The following is a 16,963-nucleotide window of genomic DNA, read 5'->3' on the forward strand; positions in this document are numbered from 1 at the left end:
TGGCAAAGGAAGTTTTTTGGTCAAAAGCAGACTCTAAAAATAGTTGACCCTCAGTATTGTGCGTCTAATATGTATGTGCGTACACACATGTGTGTAATTACATACGTCATATGTATGTAAAATGCAGTATGAATATGCACCTGATGCAGTTCAGATGGTTACTGATTTGACCAATGCAACAGCAAGTGGAGTCAGGACTGGCCTCCAGGCCTCTCAACTCCTGGGCCCGTAGAATCCCCCAGGCCACCCCTGGACACGTGCTCCCCACAGTCCTGGTGCAGTCCCCCACCTGCCATGGTGGAGCAGCCTCCCTGCTTTCCACAGGACCCAACTCAACCCCATGTGCTTCAGGTTTTTACTGCCCAGAGGGCAGTGGAGGACCCACCTTGTGCCCACTTACCGTGGCAGCTGCCCCCGGAGCCAAGCAGCAAGAGGACTGTAGGCCTTGCCCCCCGGGGCGCTGGTGCAAAGCCGGTGAGGCACCTGTGCCACAGCCTGGAGTGCGCTGGTCCTGCCAAGGGCACGGGGAGGCCCTTTGGGCAGGAAGGGGAGGATGGAAAGTGAGCACAGCCCTTGCTCTCCAGGGGACCCGGCCACCCACCCCTGCCCTGCAGGCCACTACTGCCCTGGAGGGAGTGAGACCCACCCAGGAACCCCCCAGGCCTGCCCTGAGCACACATACCTGGCAGCAGAAGGAGGCCAGAGTCAGGCAGAATGCCTCCCCTGCCCTGCCGGGTACCACTGCTCATCCCCAGGTGAGAGGCTCTCTCCAGGCCAGATGCAGAGCCCTCTAGGAAGGAGAGATGGGAGGTCACTGGGAGGCGCTGTGGGGCATCCCTTCTTTGCCTGCTGCTTTTGCCCCCAGGTCTCTCTTCCTTCGAAGGCCATCCCTGTCCTCCAGGCCACTGGTGTCCAGGTGATCAGGGTGCCTTTCTCTGCCCACCTGGAACCTTTCGGACAGAGCCAGGGGCATCCTTATGGGAAGACTGTGAGCTCTGTCCCCCTGGCTACTACTGCCCCGAGGCTCAGCTGAGGGGCCAGGCAACTGTGTTTCCAATCGCCTGCAGAGCTGGATCTGAATGTCCTGCAGGTAAGACTGCTGGCCCTCCCCTCACTTCCCAGCCCCCACCCACACCCCTGAAGCTTAAGCCAGGTCTCACATAGGAGGCCCTTATCAAGCAGAGCACATCACCTGCTTGCCTTAGCAAGTCTCTGCTTGCTGCTTGCTTGGTTGGGTCTGTGCCACCTAGATCTCCCCAAGACCAGGGTGTCTTGGTCTGTTCCTGTCTCCCTAAGGTGCTGTGGCTGAGGTCTCATGCAGGGCTGGCTCCTACTGTGGGCCCCAGACTGGAGTCCCCCCTCTCTGCCCTGGGGGCTATGCCTGCCCTGCCGGCTCCTCCACCTACTCTGGCCCCGGGCAGCTGTGAGTACCCTCCCCTGTCTGTGTGAGTCTGAGGCTCCCTCCATGTCTCAGCCTCTGGGCTCTCCAGATAGCAGTCAACTCCCTCAGCCTCCACAGGACGCAGGCCAAACAGCAGGGCCCAGAGACAAGTACTGATAACCCTTTGCAGGCGCTTCCCAGTGGGACTTTCCCATGCCGCAGCCCCTGCCTCTGCCCCGGGCAAGGGAGGGTGAGGAAGTGGATTGCGCTGAGATGCCCTTCATAAGTTTCCAGGGCCGTCCTGTGTGAGGTGGCCAGATCTGGCAAATAGAAACACAGGAAACCCAGTTACATTGAAATTTCAGGTAAACAACAAATCAGTGTGCAGTATGAGTATGACTTATGCAATATCTGGGATGTATTTATGCTCATTGTTTACCCATTGTTCATTACTCATTGTTGATCTGAAATTCAAATATGACTGGGCATCACACACGTCGTCTGGCAACCCCAATCCTCTGTCCAGGACTGACTCTCCCAGCACTCCTGACTGTGATCCCAAGCCAGTCAGGTCCCTTCCACACACACAGGGATTTCTCCAGGGTGAAGTAGGCAGGGAGCACAGGCCTGGACACTGCCCAATGGCCTGGCCGCCTGGGCGTGGCTCAGCCTCCTCTGAGAAGGCAGCTTGACCTGCTTAGGCTCCATCAGATGCAAGGCCACCCCAGGGCCCCCTGTCTGGGCTAATATCAGGGTATCCCTTTCCCCTGCCAGCTTAAGACCCAGATTGGAGAATGTTGGCCCTGCTAGTGAGATGAGAACAATAGCACACACAGACCCCATCAGCATGAAGCTGAGGTCTGGGGGTCCATGTCTCTGTGCAGTTGCGAGTTTCCCTATTACTGCCCACCGGGCAGCACCCATCCACTTGCATGCCCTGGGGGCTCCGAGGCCCTGAATGGGAGCGGTCTCAGGATCTCCAAGGAGTCTTGCTGCCGCCTCTGTGAAGCTGGCACCTACCGCAACCGGGCCGTGGACGCCCTGCCCTGCCAGCCCTGCCCAGCCCGATTCAGCTGCCACCAGGGTGAGTTCGGAAACCGGGTAACAGCAAGACAGGGGGGCCCAGGCCTCAAGTCAGAAGTGAGCATACCCCAGTGAGGAGGATGGAGGTGGCAGACAGGGGGTACCCCATGGGCCCTGGGAGTGTGCAGGGGAAGGGGCCTGTAGTGTTTCTCAGCTGGTAAAGACCCAAGAAGTGAGGAGAACACATGCGAAGGAGGATTCAGAGCAGCAGGTGCCATGGTCTGTGTGATGTTCGGTTTAAACAGCCTCTGAATTACAGAGGGTGCACAGCTCTGTGCAGATTAGCATGGTGGAGCCGGCAGCCCAGGTGCTCCCCAAAATAGGACCCCACTGCCCAGTGTGTCAGCACTGCCCGCTATGCCCTCGCGTCTGCCGAGAGAGGCAGAAACATGTTCCGAGGCAGCCGGGAGCCCAAGGGGACTGTTGGGGGGGTGGACACCATAGGGTACAGAGCCTCCACTATCCTCCCCATCCTAGAGTCTCCCTGTGTTGGCTTTGCTGTCTCCCCGAACCCTCACACCCTCCAGCAACTTGTTCTTCCCCTGGACTCTGCTGTTTCTCATCCACCCCCACCTCAGCCAGAGTTCATGACGCAGAATTTCCCCTCCATTTCCCTCCAGGGACAGAGAGTTACCACAGCCAGCCCTGCCCCGTGGGGCACTACTGTCCTGCTGGGACCCACAACCCCAGGCCCTGCCCATCAGGAACCTTTAGAAACAGCAGCCAGGAGGGGGCAGCGGGAGAGTGCCTGCCATGCCCCGCAGGCACCTTCAGCGCCAGGCCTGGTCAGACTGGCTGCCTCCCCTGCGGGAGCTCTGCTTTCTCCCCACCCGGTGAGTCTCACTGACACCCACCACCCCACTGGCTAATTGCCCTTGTCGGCAGACACTGGCTCTAAACACACCAATTCTCCTATCACTGCAGCTTTGAGGGTCAACAGTGCCAGGTTTCAGAAAGCCATCTTATCTTTGAGCATAGCTGTTTTCCTAAAGCTGCAATAGGTGAGAGAATGGACATCCTGTGACTCCATGGCTCCAGTGTGTGCTGTGTGTGGGGATGAAATGTCTGTGCAATGACTTCAACAAGCAAGTGAGTGAGTGTGAGGAAACCAGCTTAGAGAGGTTGAGGAGCTTGCTCTAGATGACCTGGCTAGTCGGGGATCTGGGGCTCTGTTCTGAGACTCTGCATGGTTCCGAGGCTGCTGAAGGCTCTTAATGGCAGCATCAGCCTGGCCCGGTTTCCCCAAGCCTGTGCCTGTCTTGGAAAGGCAGGATCAGGTGTGGAGCTGTAAGCACAGCTTTCAGCTTAGGCCAATGGCTTCTTGCTGATCCCCTTCCCCTCCTCTCATTTCAACAAGTGGTCTTCACATGGTTTTTGCTGTGTGAACCATTTGCACATGGTCCACTGTGCAAGCAGGAGAAGTAACCAGATAATCCCACAGTGGGAAATTTAAAAGTCAACCATATCACATTTAACCTCACTGGGGACTCCCTCCGATCCTGCCCCCTACTGAGGGTTGACCCCTGATCTCCACAGACGGTGCTGGCAGACTTTATCTGGAACAGTAATGATGTTACCACACAAAACTGGGTTTCTCTTGTTGATGCACTTTAAAAACCCAATTATTACAGCATCAGCTTTTGGGAAAAGAAAACAGTTTTATTGCTAGATCAATCTACAAGGAGACAGGGGCATATGCCCTAGCTCTGTCTCTTCGATCTAGGGCTTGGGGCACAATTTATGGGATGAAGAGCAGGGTGATCTGAAGTGGGAATAGATGATTGGAGGTGAGGAGAAGTGAGGTAATTGATGATCTGGCTCTTCATAGGACACGTGTTCAGAAAATGGCGGCATTACCATGATCTGAGGGTAAAGTTTTTAGCTCCTTGACGTCAAAAAGGTCACTTATCAAGCATTCATGCAGGCCCAGTTGATGGATTGGTGGCCTCAACTGGCCCGAACTGGACAAGGGGGGACTCTCAGTTCCTGAAAGACAACTCTTAATTACTCTGCTGATAAGACAAGGTCGGTTGAACTGGTCCTAAAGGGCCGGTAGTTATAAATCTCCAGCTTTTTGTTGTTCATTCCTCAATCTTGAGGGATATAGGGTGACAACTGCTCTAGCTTCTTCCTGCTGATAAGGGGCATAGGTTGTTCCATCTCATTGAACCAGTCTCTTAGTAAGGCGGTGATGCACATGGGATCCCAAGGTTGGGCCTATATTGTGTAAGCAAACAACCAGGTATTTAATAAGAAGCATTCCTAGAGAAACAAAAAGAAAAATAAGCTTAATGGTTGGAGCAAATTATAAACAGTGTCTGAACCCAGGGGAAGCCAGTAAAAAAGATTTCTAGATGTCAAAGTTGAAGCATCTTTTGCAGCTTGAAATGCCTCTGATGATGCCATCATGTGTTCAGGTGTCTTTCTGAGTGGCTTACATAGCACAAGACATGAATCTCTCCTAAGTTTTTTTTTAATTTTTATTTTATTTTAATTGAATTCATAATAGTTTACATCAATGTGAGATTTCAGTTGTACATTATTTCTTGTCTGTCACCACATAAGTGGTCCCCTTCACCCCCTGTGCCCACTCCCCACCCCCTTTCCCCTGGTAACCACTGAACTGTTTTCTTTGTTGATGTATTTGTTTATATTCCACATATTAGTGAAATCATCTGGTGTTCGTCTTTCTCTGACTGGCTTCTTTCGCTTAGCATAAATCCCTCCAGGACCATCCATGTTGTTGCAAATGGGATGATTTTGTCCTTTTGATGGCTGAGTAGTATTCCATTGTGTATATATACCACATCTTCTGTATCCAATCATCAGTCAATGGGCACTTGGATAGCTTCCATGTCTCTGCTCTTGTGAATAGTGCTGCAATGAACATAGGGGTGCATATGTTACTTTGGATTATTGATCTTAAGTTGTTTGGGTAGATACCCAGTTGTGGGATAACTGGGTCGAATGGTATTTCTATTCTTAGTTTTTTGAGGAATCTCCATACTGTTTTCCCTGGTGGCTGCACCAGTTTGTATTCCCATCAGCAGTGGATGAGGGTTACCTTCTCTCTACAGCCTCTCCAACATTGGTTATTTTTAGTCTTAGTGATTATAGCCATTTTAACAGGTGTAAGGTGGTGTCTTAGTGTAGTTTTGATTTGCATTTCCCTGATGATTAGTGATGTTGAACATCTTTTCATGTGTTTATTGGCCATCTGCATATCTTCTTTGGAAAAATGTCTATTCATCTCCTCTGCCCATTTTTTTTTATTGGACTGTTTCATTTTTTGTTGTTCAGTTGTGTGAGTTCCCTATATGTTATGGAGATTAACCTCTTATCAGATACATGATTTCCAAATATTTTCTCCCAATTGGTGGGTTGTCTCTTTGTTTTGATCCTAGTTTCTTTTGCCTTGCAGAAGCTCTTTAGTCTGATGAACTCTCACTTGTTTATTTTTTCTTTTGTTTTCCTTGTCTGAGAACACATGGTATTCAAAAAGATGCTGTTGAGTTCGATGTCAAAGAGTGTACTACCTATATTATCTTCCAGGAGTTTTATAGTTTCAGGACTTATCTTCAACTCTTTGATCCATTTTGAGTTTGTTTTTGTGTATTGCATGAGATAATGGTCTACTTTCATTCTTTTGCATGTGGCTCTCCAGTTTTCCCGACACCATTTATTGAAGAGACTGTCTTTTCTCCATTGTATGTTCTTGGCATCTTTGTCAAAGATTAACTGTCTGCAAATGTGCAGTTTTATTTCTGCACTTTCAATTCTCTTCCATTGATCTGTGTGCCTGTTGTTGTAGCAGTACCATGCTGTTTTGTTTACAACGGCTTTGTAGTACATTTTGAAGTCAGGGATTGTGATGCCTCCAACTTCATTCTTTTTTCTCTTAGCAGTTTGGGATCTTTGGTTGCCCCATATGAATTTTAGGATTCTTTGTTCTATTTCCGTGAAGAATGTCATTGGGATTCTGACTGGGATTGCATTGAATCTGTAGGTTACTTTGGGTAGGATGGACATTTTAACTATGTTTATTCTTCCAATCCATGTGCATGGAATCTCTTTCCATCTCTTTGTCATTATCTATTTCTTTCAATAATGTCTTATACCTTTCATTGTATAAGTCCTTCACCTCTTTAGTTAAATTTATTCCTGGTACTTTATTCTTTTTGTTGCAATTGTAAATGGAGTTGTATTCTTGAGTTCTCTTTCAGTAAGTTCGTTATTAGAGAGTAGAAATGCAACTGATTTTTGTAAGCTGATTTTGTACCCCGAAAATTTACTGTAGTTGTTAACTATTTCTAATAGTTTCTGATGGATTCCTTAGGGTTTTCTATATATAAGATCATGTCATCTGCAAACAGCGAGAATTTCATTTCTTCACTCCCTGTTTGGATTCCTTTTATTCCTTTTTCTTGCCTGATTGCTCTGGCCAGGACCTCCAGAACTATGTTAAATAAGAGTGGTGATAGAGGGCATCCTTGTCTCGTTCCTGCTCTCGAGGGATGACATTCAGTTTTTCCCCATTGAGCATGATGTTGGCTGTGGGTTTGTCCTATATGGCCTTTATTATGTTGAGGTAATTTCCTTATATCCCCATTTTGTTAAGAGTTTTTTTTTTATCACAAATGGCTGTTGGATCTTGTCAAATGCTTTCTCTGCATTTATTGAGATGATCACGTGGTTTTTAGTCATCATTTTGTTAATGTGGTGTATCACATTGATCGATTTGCAGATGTTGAACCATCCTTGTGTCCCTGGAATAATTCCCACTTGATCATGATGTATGATCTTTTTGATGTATTGCTGTATTCTGGTTGCCAATATTTTGTTGAGGATTTTTGCATCTACATTCATCAGTGATATTGGCCTGTAATTTTCCTTTTTTCTTGTCCTTGTCAGGCTTTGATTTCAGAGTAATGTTGGTCTTGTAGAATGTGTTAGGAAGCATTCCATCTTCCTTAATTTTTTGGAATAGCTTGAGAATGATAGGTATTAAATCCTCTCTGAAAGTTTGGTAGAATTCCCCAGAGAAGCCATCTGGTCATGGACTTTAATTCTTTGGGATGCTTTTGATTACTGTCTCAATCTCTTTACTTGTGATTGGTTGGTCTATTCAGATTGTCTTTTTCTTCTTGTTTCAGCTTTGTGAGGTTGTACAAGTCTAAAAATTTATCCATTTCCTCTAGATTCTCCATTTTGTTCACATATAGTTTTTCATAGTATTTTCTTATAATCTGTTGTATTTCTGTGGTATCTGTTGTTATTTCTCCTTTTCATTTCTAATTTTATTTATCTGAGCTTTCTCTCTTTTTTTCTTTGTAAGTCCGGCTAGGAGTATGTCAATTTTATTTATCTTCCCAAAGAAACAGCTCTTTGTTTCACTGATCCTTTTTACTGCTCTTTTTTGTTTCAATAGCATTTATTTCTGCTCTGATTTTTGTTATTTCTCTCCTTCTGCTGACTTTGGACTTTGTTGATTTTTCTTTTTCTAATTCACTTAGGTGTAATTTGAGGTTGCTTATTTGGGATTTTTCTTGTTTGTTAAGGTGAGCCTGTATTGCTATCAATTTCCCTCTTAATACGGCTTTTGCTGCATCTCATATGAGTTGGTATGGTAGGATTTCATTTTCATTTGTCTCCAGATATTTTTTGTTTTCTCCTTTAGTTTCTTCAATGGTCCATTGCTTATTCAATAGCATGTTGTTTAGTCTCCACATCTTTGTCCCTTTCTCAGCTTTTTTCTTGTAAATCATTTCTAGCTTCATAGCAGTGTGATTAGAAAAGATGCTTGTTATTATTTCAATCTTCTTAAATTTATTGAGGCTTGCCTTGTTTCCCAACATATAGTCTATCCTTGAGAATGTTCTCTGTGCACTTGAGAAGAATGTGTATTATGCTGTTTTTGGGTGGAATGTTCTATATATGTCTAAGTCCACCTGGTCCAGCTTTTCATTTAATTCCAATGTTTCCTTGTTGATTTTCTATCTAGATGATCTATCCATTGATGTCAGTGTAGTGCTGAGGTCCCCTACTATTATTGTGTTATTATTAATATCTTCTTTTAGGTCTGTTAATAGTTGCTTTGTGTATTTTGGTGCTCCTGTGTTGGGTACATAGATATTTACATGTTATTTCTTCTTGATGGAGTGTCACATCAATAATTATATACTGCCCCTCTTTGTCTCTCTTTACCTGTCTCATCTTGAGGTCTACTTTTTCTGATATAAGGATGGCAACACCTGCTTTCTTTTGTTTGCCATTAGCTTGGAGTATCCTATTCCATCTCTTCACTCTGAGCCTGTGTTTGTCATCAGAGTTGAGATGTGTTTCTTGGAGGCAGCATATTGTTGGGTCTTGTTCTTTAATCCATCTCACCATTCTGTGTCTTTTTATTGGAGAATTCAATCCTTCTGCATTTAGGGTGATTATCGATACATGAGGGCTTAATGCTGCCATGTTACCATTTGTTTTCTGGTTCTCCTGCATTTCCTTTGTTTCTCATCCTGTGTATTTTGGTCTACCAGTTGAATTATGTACTTTTTTATGATTTGTTTCTCTTTGTTTTCTCCTTATTTATTATTTGTGTGTCTGTTCTGCTTTTTTGTTTAGTGGTTACCATGAGGTTTGTATGCAAAATCTCATGGATAAGATAGTCCCTTTTCTGAGGGCCTCTTATTTCCTTAAACAAAACCAATTCAATCTCTTTCCTCTTCCCCTCCTGAGTTGTTTTTCTCACATCTTATTCCATCTTCTGTTATGACTTTGTGGTTAAAACAACAAGATTATCTTTGTTTCTTGTGTTTTCCTTCCCTTTGTCTTTAATGCTGTACTGGAGTATTTGCTAACTTTTTCTGATTCTGTCTATCTGTTTATCTCCTTACACCATGATTTCTAACCCCTTTCTCCCTTTCTTTTTTCAGGTATGAGGGTCTTCTTGAGGATTTCTTATAGGGGGGATCTTATGGCTATGAACTCCCTTAGCTTATGTTTGTCTGGGAAAGTTTTTATTTCTCCATCGTATCTGAAGGATATTTTTGCTGGATAGAGTATTCTTGGCTGAAAGTTTTTGTCCTTCAAAGATTTGAATATGTCATTCCAATCTCTCCTAGCCTGTAATATTTCTGCAGAGAAATCTGCTGAAAACCTGATAGGGGTTCCTTTGTAAGTTATTTTCTTCTGCCTTGCTGCCCTTAATATTCTTTCTTTGTCATTCACTTTTGCCAGTTTCTCTACTGTATGCCTTGACATAGGTCTTTTGATGTTGATATATTTAGGATATCAGATAGCTTCTTCCAAATGAATTTATGTCTCTTTCCCTAGGTTTGGGAAGTTCTCTGCTATTATTTCTTTGAACAAGCTTTCTGTTCCATTCTCCTTCTCTTCTCCTTCTGGAATACCTATAATTCTTATGTTGCGTTTCTTGAGTAGGGTATTTCTCGGAGACTTTCTTCATTTCTTTTCAGGCTTACTTCTCTCTCCTCCTCTATCTGGAGCATTTCAACATGTCTATCTTCGATTATGCTGATATACTACTCTATGATGTCTGCTTGAGTGTTCAGGGAATCCATATTTTGTTTTATTTCTTCTATTGTGTATTTCATCTCTAATATTTCTGATTGATTCTTCTTTATAGTTTCAATCTCTTTTGTGAAGTCGCTGCTGAACTCGTTGACTTATTTCTCTACATTCTCTTTTAACTCATTGAGTGTTTTGATGATATCTATTTTGAATTCTTTGTTGTTTAGATTACATATTTCTACATCCTCAGGACAGATTTCTTGGTACTTGTCATTTTCTCCCTTGTCTGGAGGTCTAATATAGTGTTTGATATTGTTAGGAGGGGTGGCTCCACTTTTTGGCATCCTGGTATTATTTGGTTGCAGTTACCACCTGTCACCACTTGGTGTGGGGCAAGAGCCATGTATTCTGAACCCTCTACAATCCACCAACATCCCAGGCACTGGAGCTGGCTCTGGTCGGGTGGGAGGAGGGGCACTTTCTCCTGCGTGCTTTCTATGTTTCTTGCTCTGCCCTCACCCTCTGCTCTCCTGGGGTGTTGGCTTGATGGGGTCACTCCCTGCATTTGCTTTCACCTCGGTAGGGGCTTTCCCTTAGGCTGTGAGGGTCCTCGAACATCTTTGATGTTCCCACGAACTTACATCCCCTCCCCTATTCCTTCCCTCTTGGAGGCCTCCCATGGTCCCAAATTGCAGTCTTTAGGGGAGGGACTGAAGTTTTCTCCTACCCCATTCCATCCTCCTCTGAAGTGGGCTCCAGTCTCTCCGCCCTCCATCGTATGGCTGTGTGGGTCTCTCAGACATTTTTTTGTGTTGTGTTTGGATGTCCTCTGTTGGAGTATGAATGTCTTTTTCATTGTATGTTGGAGGAGTGAGATTACTGGGAAAGCTCACTCCACCACAATACTGACATCACCTATGCCCCTCTTAAGTTTATATCAAGTTGTCCAGCTTCAGTTTGCAGGGCTACAGGAAAAAGATGGTTTCAGTTTCAGTGATTCCAATTGAAAATGATAGAAAAAATTGAAAACGTTAGTTTGGAGATTTGTAGCCAGATATTTCAGCAGTCTGGACGAATTCAGGATCCAGTCAAATGTATAGATAGAAAACAACACCTCAAAGACAATTAACAGAACTAGAATCTAATATCCACAAATATGTACTGTAGTTCCTATTGAAATACAATTTTTCTCTCTAAAAGCATCCTCATGTTTACCAAAGATAGCCAAATTCAGACTAATTGGTTTGCAAAATAAGCTAGCTTCAATGAATTTGGCCCAATTATTTACATAAGTACAGCAAGATAGCAATTGATCATATGGACTGTTTTATGTATTTATTTTTATTGTGGTAACATTGGTTTATAACATTATATAAATGTCAGGTGTACATCATTATATGTTTTAATTTCTGTGTAGATTAGAACATGTTCACCACCCAAAGACTAATTGCCGTCCATCACCATGACCATGTACCTAATCACACTTTTCACCCTCCTCCCTCCCCCCTTCCCCTCTGGTAACCAAAAATCCAATCTCTATCTCTACATGTTTGTTTGTTGTTGTTTTTATCTTCCACTTATGAATGAATCGTACGGTATTTGACTTTTTTCCCTCTGACTTATTTCACTTAACATAATACCCTCAAAGATCATCCATGTTGTCAGAAATGGCAGGATTTCATGATTTCTTATGGCTGAATAGTATTCCATTGTGTATATATACCACATCTTCTTTATCCATTTGAACCTTGATGGGCATCTAGGTTGCTTCCAAGTCTTGGCTGTTGTGAATAATGCTACGATGAACATAGGGGTGTGTGTATCTTTGCGTTTTCATGTTCTTTGGAAAAACACCCAGCAGTGGAGTAGCTGGATCATATGGTAGATCTAGTCTTAACTTTTTGAGGAATCTACATACTGTTTTCTACAGTAGTTGCACCAGTTTGCACTCCAATCAGCAGTGCACGAGGGTTCCCTTCTCTCCACGTCCTCTCCAACACCGATTGTTTCCTGTCTTGTTAATTATAGCCATTCTGACGGGAGTGAGGTGATATCTCATTGTAGTTTTGATTTGCATTTCCCTGATAGTTAATGATGTTGAACATATTTTCATGTGCCTGTTGGCCATCTGTATATCTTCTTTGGAGAAATGTCTGTTCAGATCTTTTGCCTGTTTTTTAAATTGGGCTGCTGGTTTTTTTGTTGTTGAGATGTATGAGTTCTTTGTATATTCTGGATATTAACCCCTTATAAGATATATGGCTTGCAAATATCTTCTCCTGATTGTTAGGTTGTCTTTTCATTTTGTTGATGGTTTCCTTTGCTGTGCAGAAGCATTTTAGTTTGATGTAGTCCAGTTTGTTTTTTCTATTGTTTCCCATGCCCGGTCAGACATGGTACTTGAAAATATGCTACTAAGACTGATGTCAAATTGTGTACTACCTATGTGTTCTTCTAGAAGTTTAATAGTTTCAGGTCTTACATTCAAGTCTTTAATCCATTTTGAGATGATTTTTGTGTATGGTGTAAGATAACAGTCTACTTTCATTCGTTTGCATATGGCTGTCCAGTTTTCCCAACACCATTTGTTGAAGAGACTTTCCTTTCTCCATCATATGCTCTTGGCTCTCTTGTCGAATATTAGCTGTCCATATAGGTGTGGGTTTATTTCTGGGCTCTTGATTCTGCTCCATTGGTCTGTGTGTCTGTTGCCAGTACCATGCTGTTTTGGTTACTATAGCTTTTAAATCTGCTTTGCTGGAACTTTTCATAAGGAATCTCAGACTGAACTTTAAAGGTCCTTGAAGCCAGGAAAACCTACCCAAGGACTTGTCTTCAGACTCCACCTGCAATACCTTTAGATGTGGGTGAATTCCTCTCTTCTCTTGAGGTTCCCCAAAATATCCTGAAGTTCCTTGCACGTGCCAGGAAAGTGACCATATTTACTCACCTGGTAAGGTGACTGGGAGTCCTGTAAGTGAGGTACCAGGTCAATATTTCCAAGCAGCTTTAGTCCATAAAGTCAATCTTTCTTCCTCAAAGCTGTCTGGTCATATCTGAGTCTATGAATGTTTCTCTCAAATATGACATCCCAGTCAAAGCCTTAGTACTATAACCAATGTTTCCAATTGTGTCCTGCTTTAAGGAGAACAGATTCTTATTGAATTTATGCAAATAACTATATTGCCATGAAAATAAGAATACTCACTCATCAAGAGTTTCCAAATTCTAGAGAGATTAGGTAGGGAGAAAAAGTAGATGTTTCAATTTTGCTTACAAAGGTGTAATTTTACCACATTGCTATAAGTCATAGCTGGCTTAAGAGAAACAAGAAAAAGATTTCCTAAATATGGAAAAACAAAACATTAAAAATCAGCAATATCAAACAAAAAGTCATAAAAATTATAATCCTCCTTATTGGTTCATTTAGCTGCATGTAATCAATTCTTGATGTTGATCTTCTGTTAGTAGTTTTATGAGGCCATCAATTTCCTCATTATAGTTCTGTAGTTTCTTACCCAGCTCAGTTTTATAATCTGAAAGTTTATCAGAAACCTGCATTCTAGAGCAAATGTCAGAGTCCTTTCCATCAATCTCTCTGAATATGAAATACATCTGTAAAAATATCAGAGTAAAACAACTGTCTGCAAATGATGAAAGACTCAAAAAGGGCAATTGACAAAGAAACTTGATTATTTCTGTGACATACGACACTTTAAGATAATAACTAGAATTATGGCTGACAACCAGGACAGATTAGAATTTTAGGAATGTTGTATAATTTTTAAAAAAACATTTATATTAAAGACATTCACCCACAAAATATAACCTAAGAAGGCTTATCATCACTTATTTAACAATGCTTCTCATGTAATTTAACATATCAAATAAGCCTAATTAGTTTAATATCTCCCTCTCTATAAAGAGAAAAAGAATTCTTTGAGAAGTCCTGGGGGCCCACTGGAAATTCTCAAAATTTGAATTTGAGGGAAGTCAAAAATATCAAAAGGTTTTAAAACACTTGGTCAAATAGGCAACAACACTCACTGTGACACAATGCTTAGTCATCCATTTAACCAAAGTGACACAGAAGATGTTAAAGGCAAATATAGAGTTAACTAGCTTTTTAAAAAAAAAACCATAAGTTGTCTTAATAGAGAGATTTCAGCCTTTTGGAACATAAGAAATTATTTTGACAAAGCATAGAATTTCTATTTTTTAGGTAGACTTACTCAAAAATAAAGAAAAACCTTTTATAATCTCTTTTTCAAGAGCAGACTAGGGGCCGACCCCGTGGCTGAGCAGTTAAGTCCACACACTCTGCTGCAGGGGCCTGGGATTTCACTGGTTTGGATCCTGGGCATGGACATGGCACGTTGAGGCAGCGTCCCACATGACACAACTAGAAGGACATGCAACTAAGATATACAACTGTGTACCAGGGGGATTTGGGGAGATTAAACAGGAAAAGAAAAGATTGGCAACACTTGTTAGCTCAGGTGCCAATCTTTAGAAAAAAAAAGAGCAGACTAAAAGTTCAAGAAAATTATGCTTTTAAGAGAGAGAAAATCAAATTCTAATTTTGCACCAGCTTACTTTTGATATTAAAATTTATTTACTTAAGTTAATTCACCTTAATCTTAGCCAACTTGACCATGTACAAAACTCTTTCCTCAGGGTTCCTCTTCTACAAACTTTCTATAATGTTCTTTTTACATTCAGAACTTGTCCCATGCCTCCTTTCTTCCCTCCTAGTACTTGAGGACAAATTTATGTTTCTTAAAATAAGAAATAAAATATATTTCCATTCTTTATACCTTCTTTACTGAAAACATACATCTTATTTTCCTTGAATACAAAGATATTTTCCTTATTAATTTTTAGTAGTTTTAATCACATATATTAATTAAAATTCTTAATCCTTATGTACCTTGATTTTTAGTGAAAACTAAGAAGTAAGCAATTATAAACTGTCTCTTACATTCTGTGCATTCTGTGGCTTGGCAAATTTATAAATACTTTTTATAATTTTTAGAAACATGCTTCTTCATAGGACAATCTTTTAATAAATTACAAGACATGGTTACTAATAGGTCCAAATATCTTTTAGTTTCTCTGTAATAAGAAGCCAAAAGTAGATAAACCTAGATATATTTAGCAATAATTTTTACCTTATTTGAAAATGACCTAGATAGTCAATGCATTTTTTATCAGTTAATTTCACCTAACAAAACTTCAAAGTTTCAAGTTATTAAAGAGATTTTGGAAGTTATTTTAAATACATGCCATAACACATAATTATTGTTAAAAAGCTCACCTAAAAACTTCTACTTACATCTGTTTAGTTTACTTGTTCCCAGTAATTATTTAGACTCCCTACAAAAATTTCATGAGACATTCAATGAAATCAGCTATCATTCTAAGTTATTATTTTTTGATAACAAATTTTGTCAGTGATGACTTGAGCTTATTTAACTAATGAAGGCTGCATGTCTATATCATATCCAAGGTTGATGACTCTAAGGACATGCCTACTTCAATCAAACCGATAAACTTAAATATGCTTTCATTTACCAAAGATTAACTTATATCATGTGAACTTGAAAGACATTTGAGTTAGTTTCTATTACATATAGAAATAATTTATATAAGCGCTTACATTAAGCCAACTCAATTGAGCTTTTTAGAAATTATACTATCCAGAGGTAAGATATCACACACATGTGAGATATATAGACACGCACATACACAGAGACTCCATAGATATTGTTTTTAAAATTACTGCTACGAATCAGGCACATAGCAAATAAGCCTAATTACTGTCATGAATCATGTAGTTATGAAAGAATAATGGAATCCAAATTTTGTTTTAAGCTTTTTCTACTAACATTTGTGGAGAAGACACCCCAGATGCTAGATGTTGAGCAAGGGTGCTCTATAGGTAGTTCTTCTTTCCTTTTTTCCTTTTTTTTTCTTCAGTCTTATGAATTAATGATGGACTAGATAACAGTTCCCAGAGAGGCTATAAGCCTTTTTAGATAAAGGAAATGGGTGGAAGCTGAACTGCCTCCAGAGCTGCATTTCAAGTTTTGCAAGGATTTTTTTTTTAAGGACAGTTCTTTTTTTTTTTTGGTGAGGAAGATTGGCCCTCAGCTAACATCTGTTGCCAATCTTCTTATATTTGATTTGGGATGCTGCCACAGTGTGGCTTGATGAGTAGTGTAGGTTCATGCCCAGGATCTGAAACTGTAAACCCCAGGCCACCAAAGCAGAGTGTGCAAACTTAACTACTGCAGCACCAGACTGGCCCAGGAAAGTTGCTCTTAATTTCTCAGAAATTGGATTGTAACTGAAATAAAATTATAGGTTGATCTACCTACACTACTACATCATCCCTAATTTGCTTCTTTCTCCCTGGGTGCTTAGTTTTATTTTAACTTAGGGAAGAAGGCCAAAAAGAAATTCCTGTCAGGCTCTGAATATCACCTTCCAGTTTGGTTGAATTTCTGGTTGTAAGTTGCTAAATCCTTTCAAATATCTTGTCAGATTTCAGCTGGGACAAGGAGTAATTACTTGTAAGTATTGAACAGCACATTCCCAGAAAATCTCTCAGAGTCTCATTAACTCTGGTTACATGGTGTCTGTAAAGCCATGACCTAATATGCTTTTCTTTTAGGTAAGTCATATAGCTTATTTTTCCTTTTTGGAACAAAACTTTCAATAAGGTTACTTTGGAATTTTGAAGTCTTTGCTTTTAAGTGCACTTTTAAATGACCTCATCTAGTTGGAATGTTCCTTCTACTGGCCAGTGGAGTTCCCCTGAGGCTGGTGGCAGTTTGGTAGGACCCTCAGCTACAGAAGGGAGTGCAACCCACATTTGTGTCCAACCATCTCTGACCACAAAATGGGGTGAAACTGCATTTTTGTCCAATCACATTTTGGGGACCTCCAATCTGACAATTATTAAGC

The 16,963-nt window shown here is 41.6% G+C and overlaps 1 protein-coding gene across 5 annotated transcripts in view; it reads left to right on the forward strand.

The window, feature by feature from the left end:
- Positions 1–499: 499 nt before the first annotated feature.
- LOC138918733 (platelet endothelial aggregation receptor 1-like) overlaps positions 500–16,963 on the forward strand; it is a 28,398-nt gene continuing 11,934 nt past the window's right edge. For 2 of the 5 annotated variants that reach the window (XR_011428439.1, XM_070241718.1), the window contains exons 1-5: positions 523–755; positions 866–1,090; positions 1,297–1,423; positions 2,266–2,465; positions 3,085–3,297. Coding sequence is in view for 4 of the 5 variants with exons in the window: in XM_070241718.1 (XP_070097819.1) it covers positions 554–755; positions 866–1,090; positions 1,297–1,423; positions 2,266–2,465; positions 3,085–3,297 (967 nt within the window). In the remaining variant the exon portion in view is untranslated. Of the gene's footprint in view, positions 756–865; positions 1,091–1,296; positions 1,424–2,265; positions 2,466–3,084; positions 3,298–16,963 lie in introns of all 5 variants that reach the window. The other 3 variants (XM_070241719.1, XM_070241717.1, XM_070241720.1) reach the window with 3 other exon arrangements.

This window comes from Equus caballus, chromosome 18 (genome assembly GCF_041296265.1).
Source record: "Equus caballus isolate H_3958 breed thoroughbred chromosome 18, TB-T2T, whole genome shotgun sequence".
Taxonomy (NCBI): Eukaryota; Metazoa; Chordata; class Mammalia; order Perissodactyla; family Equidae; genus Equus; species Equus caballus.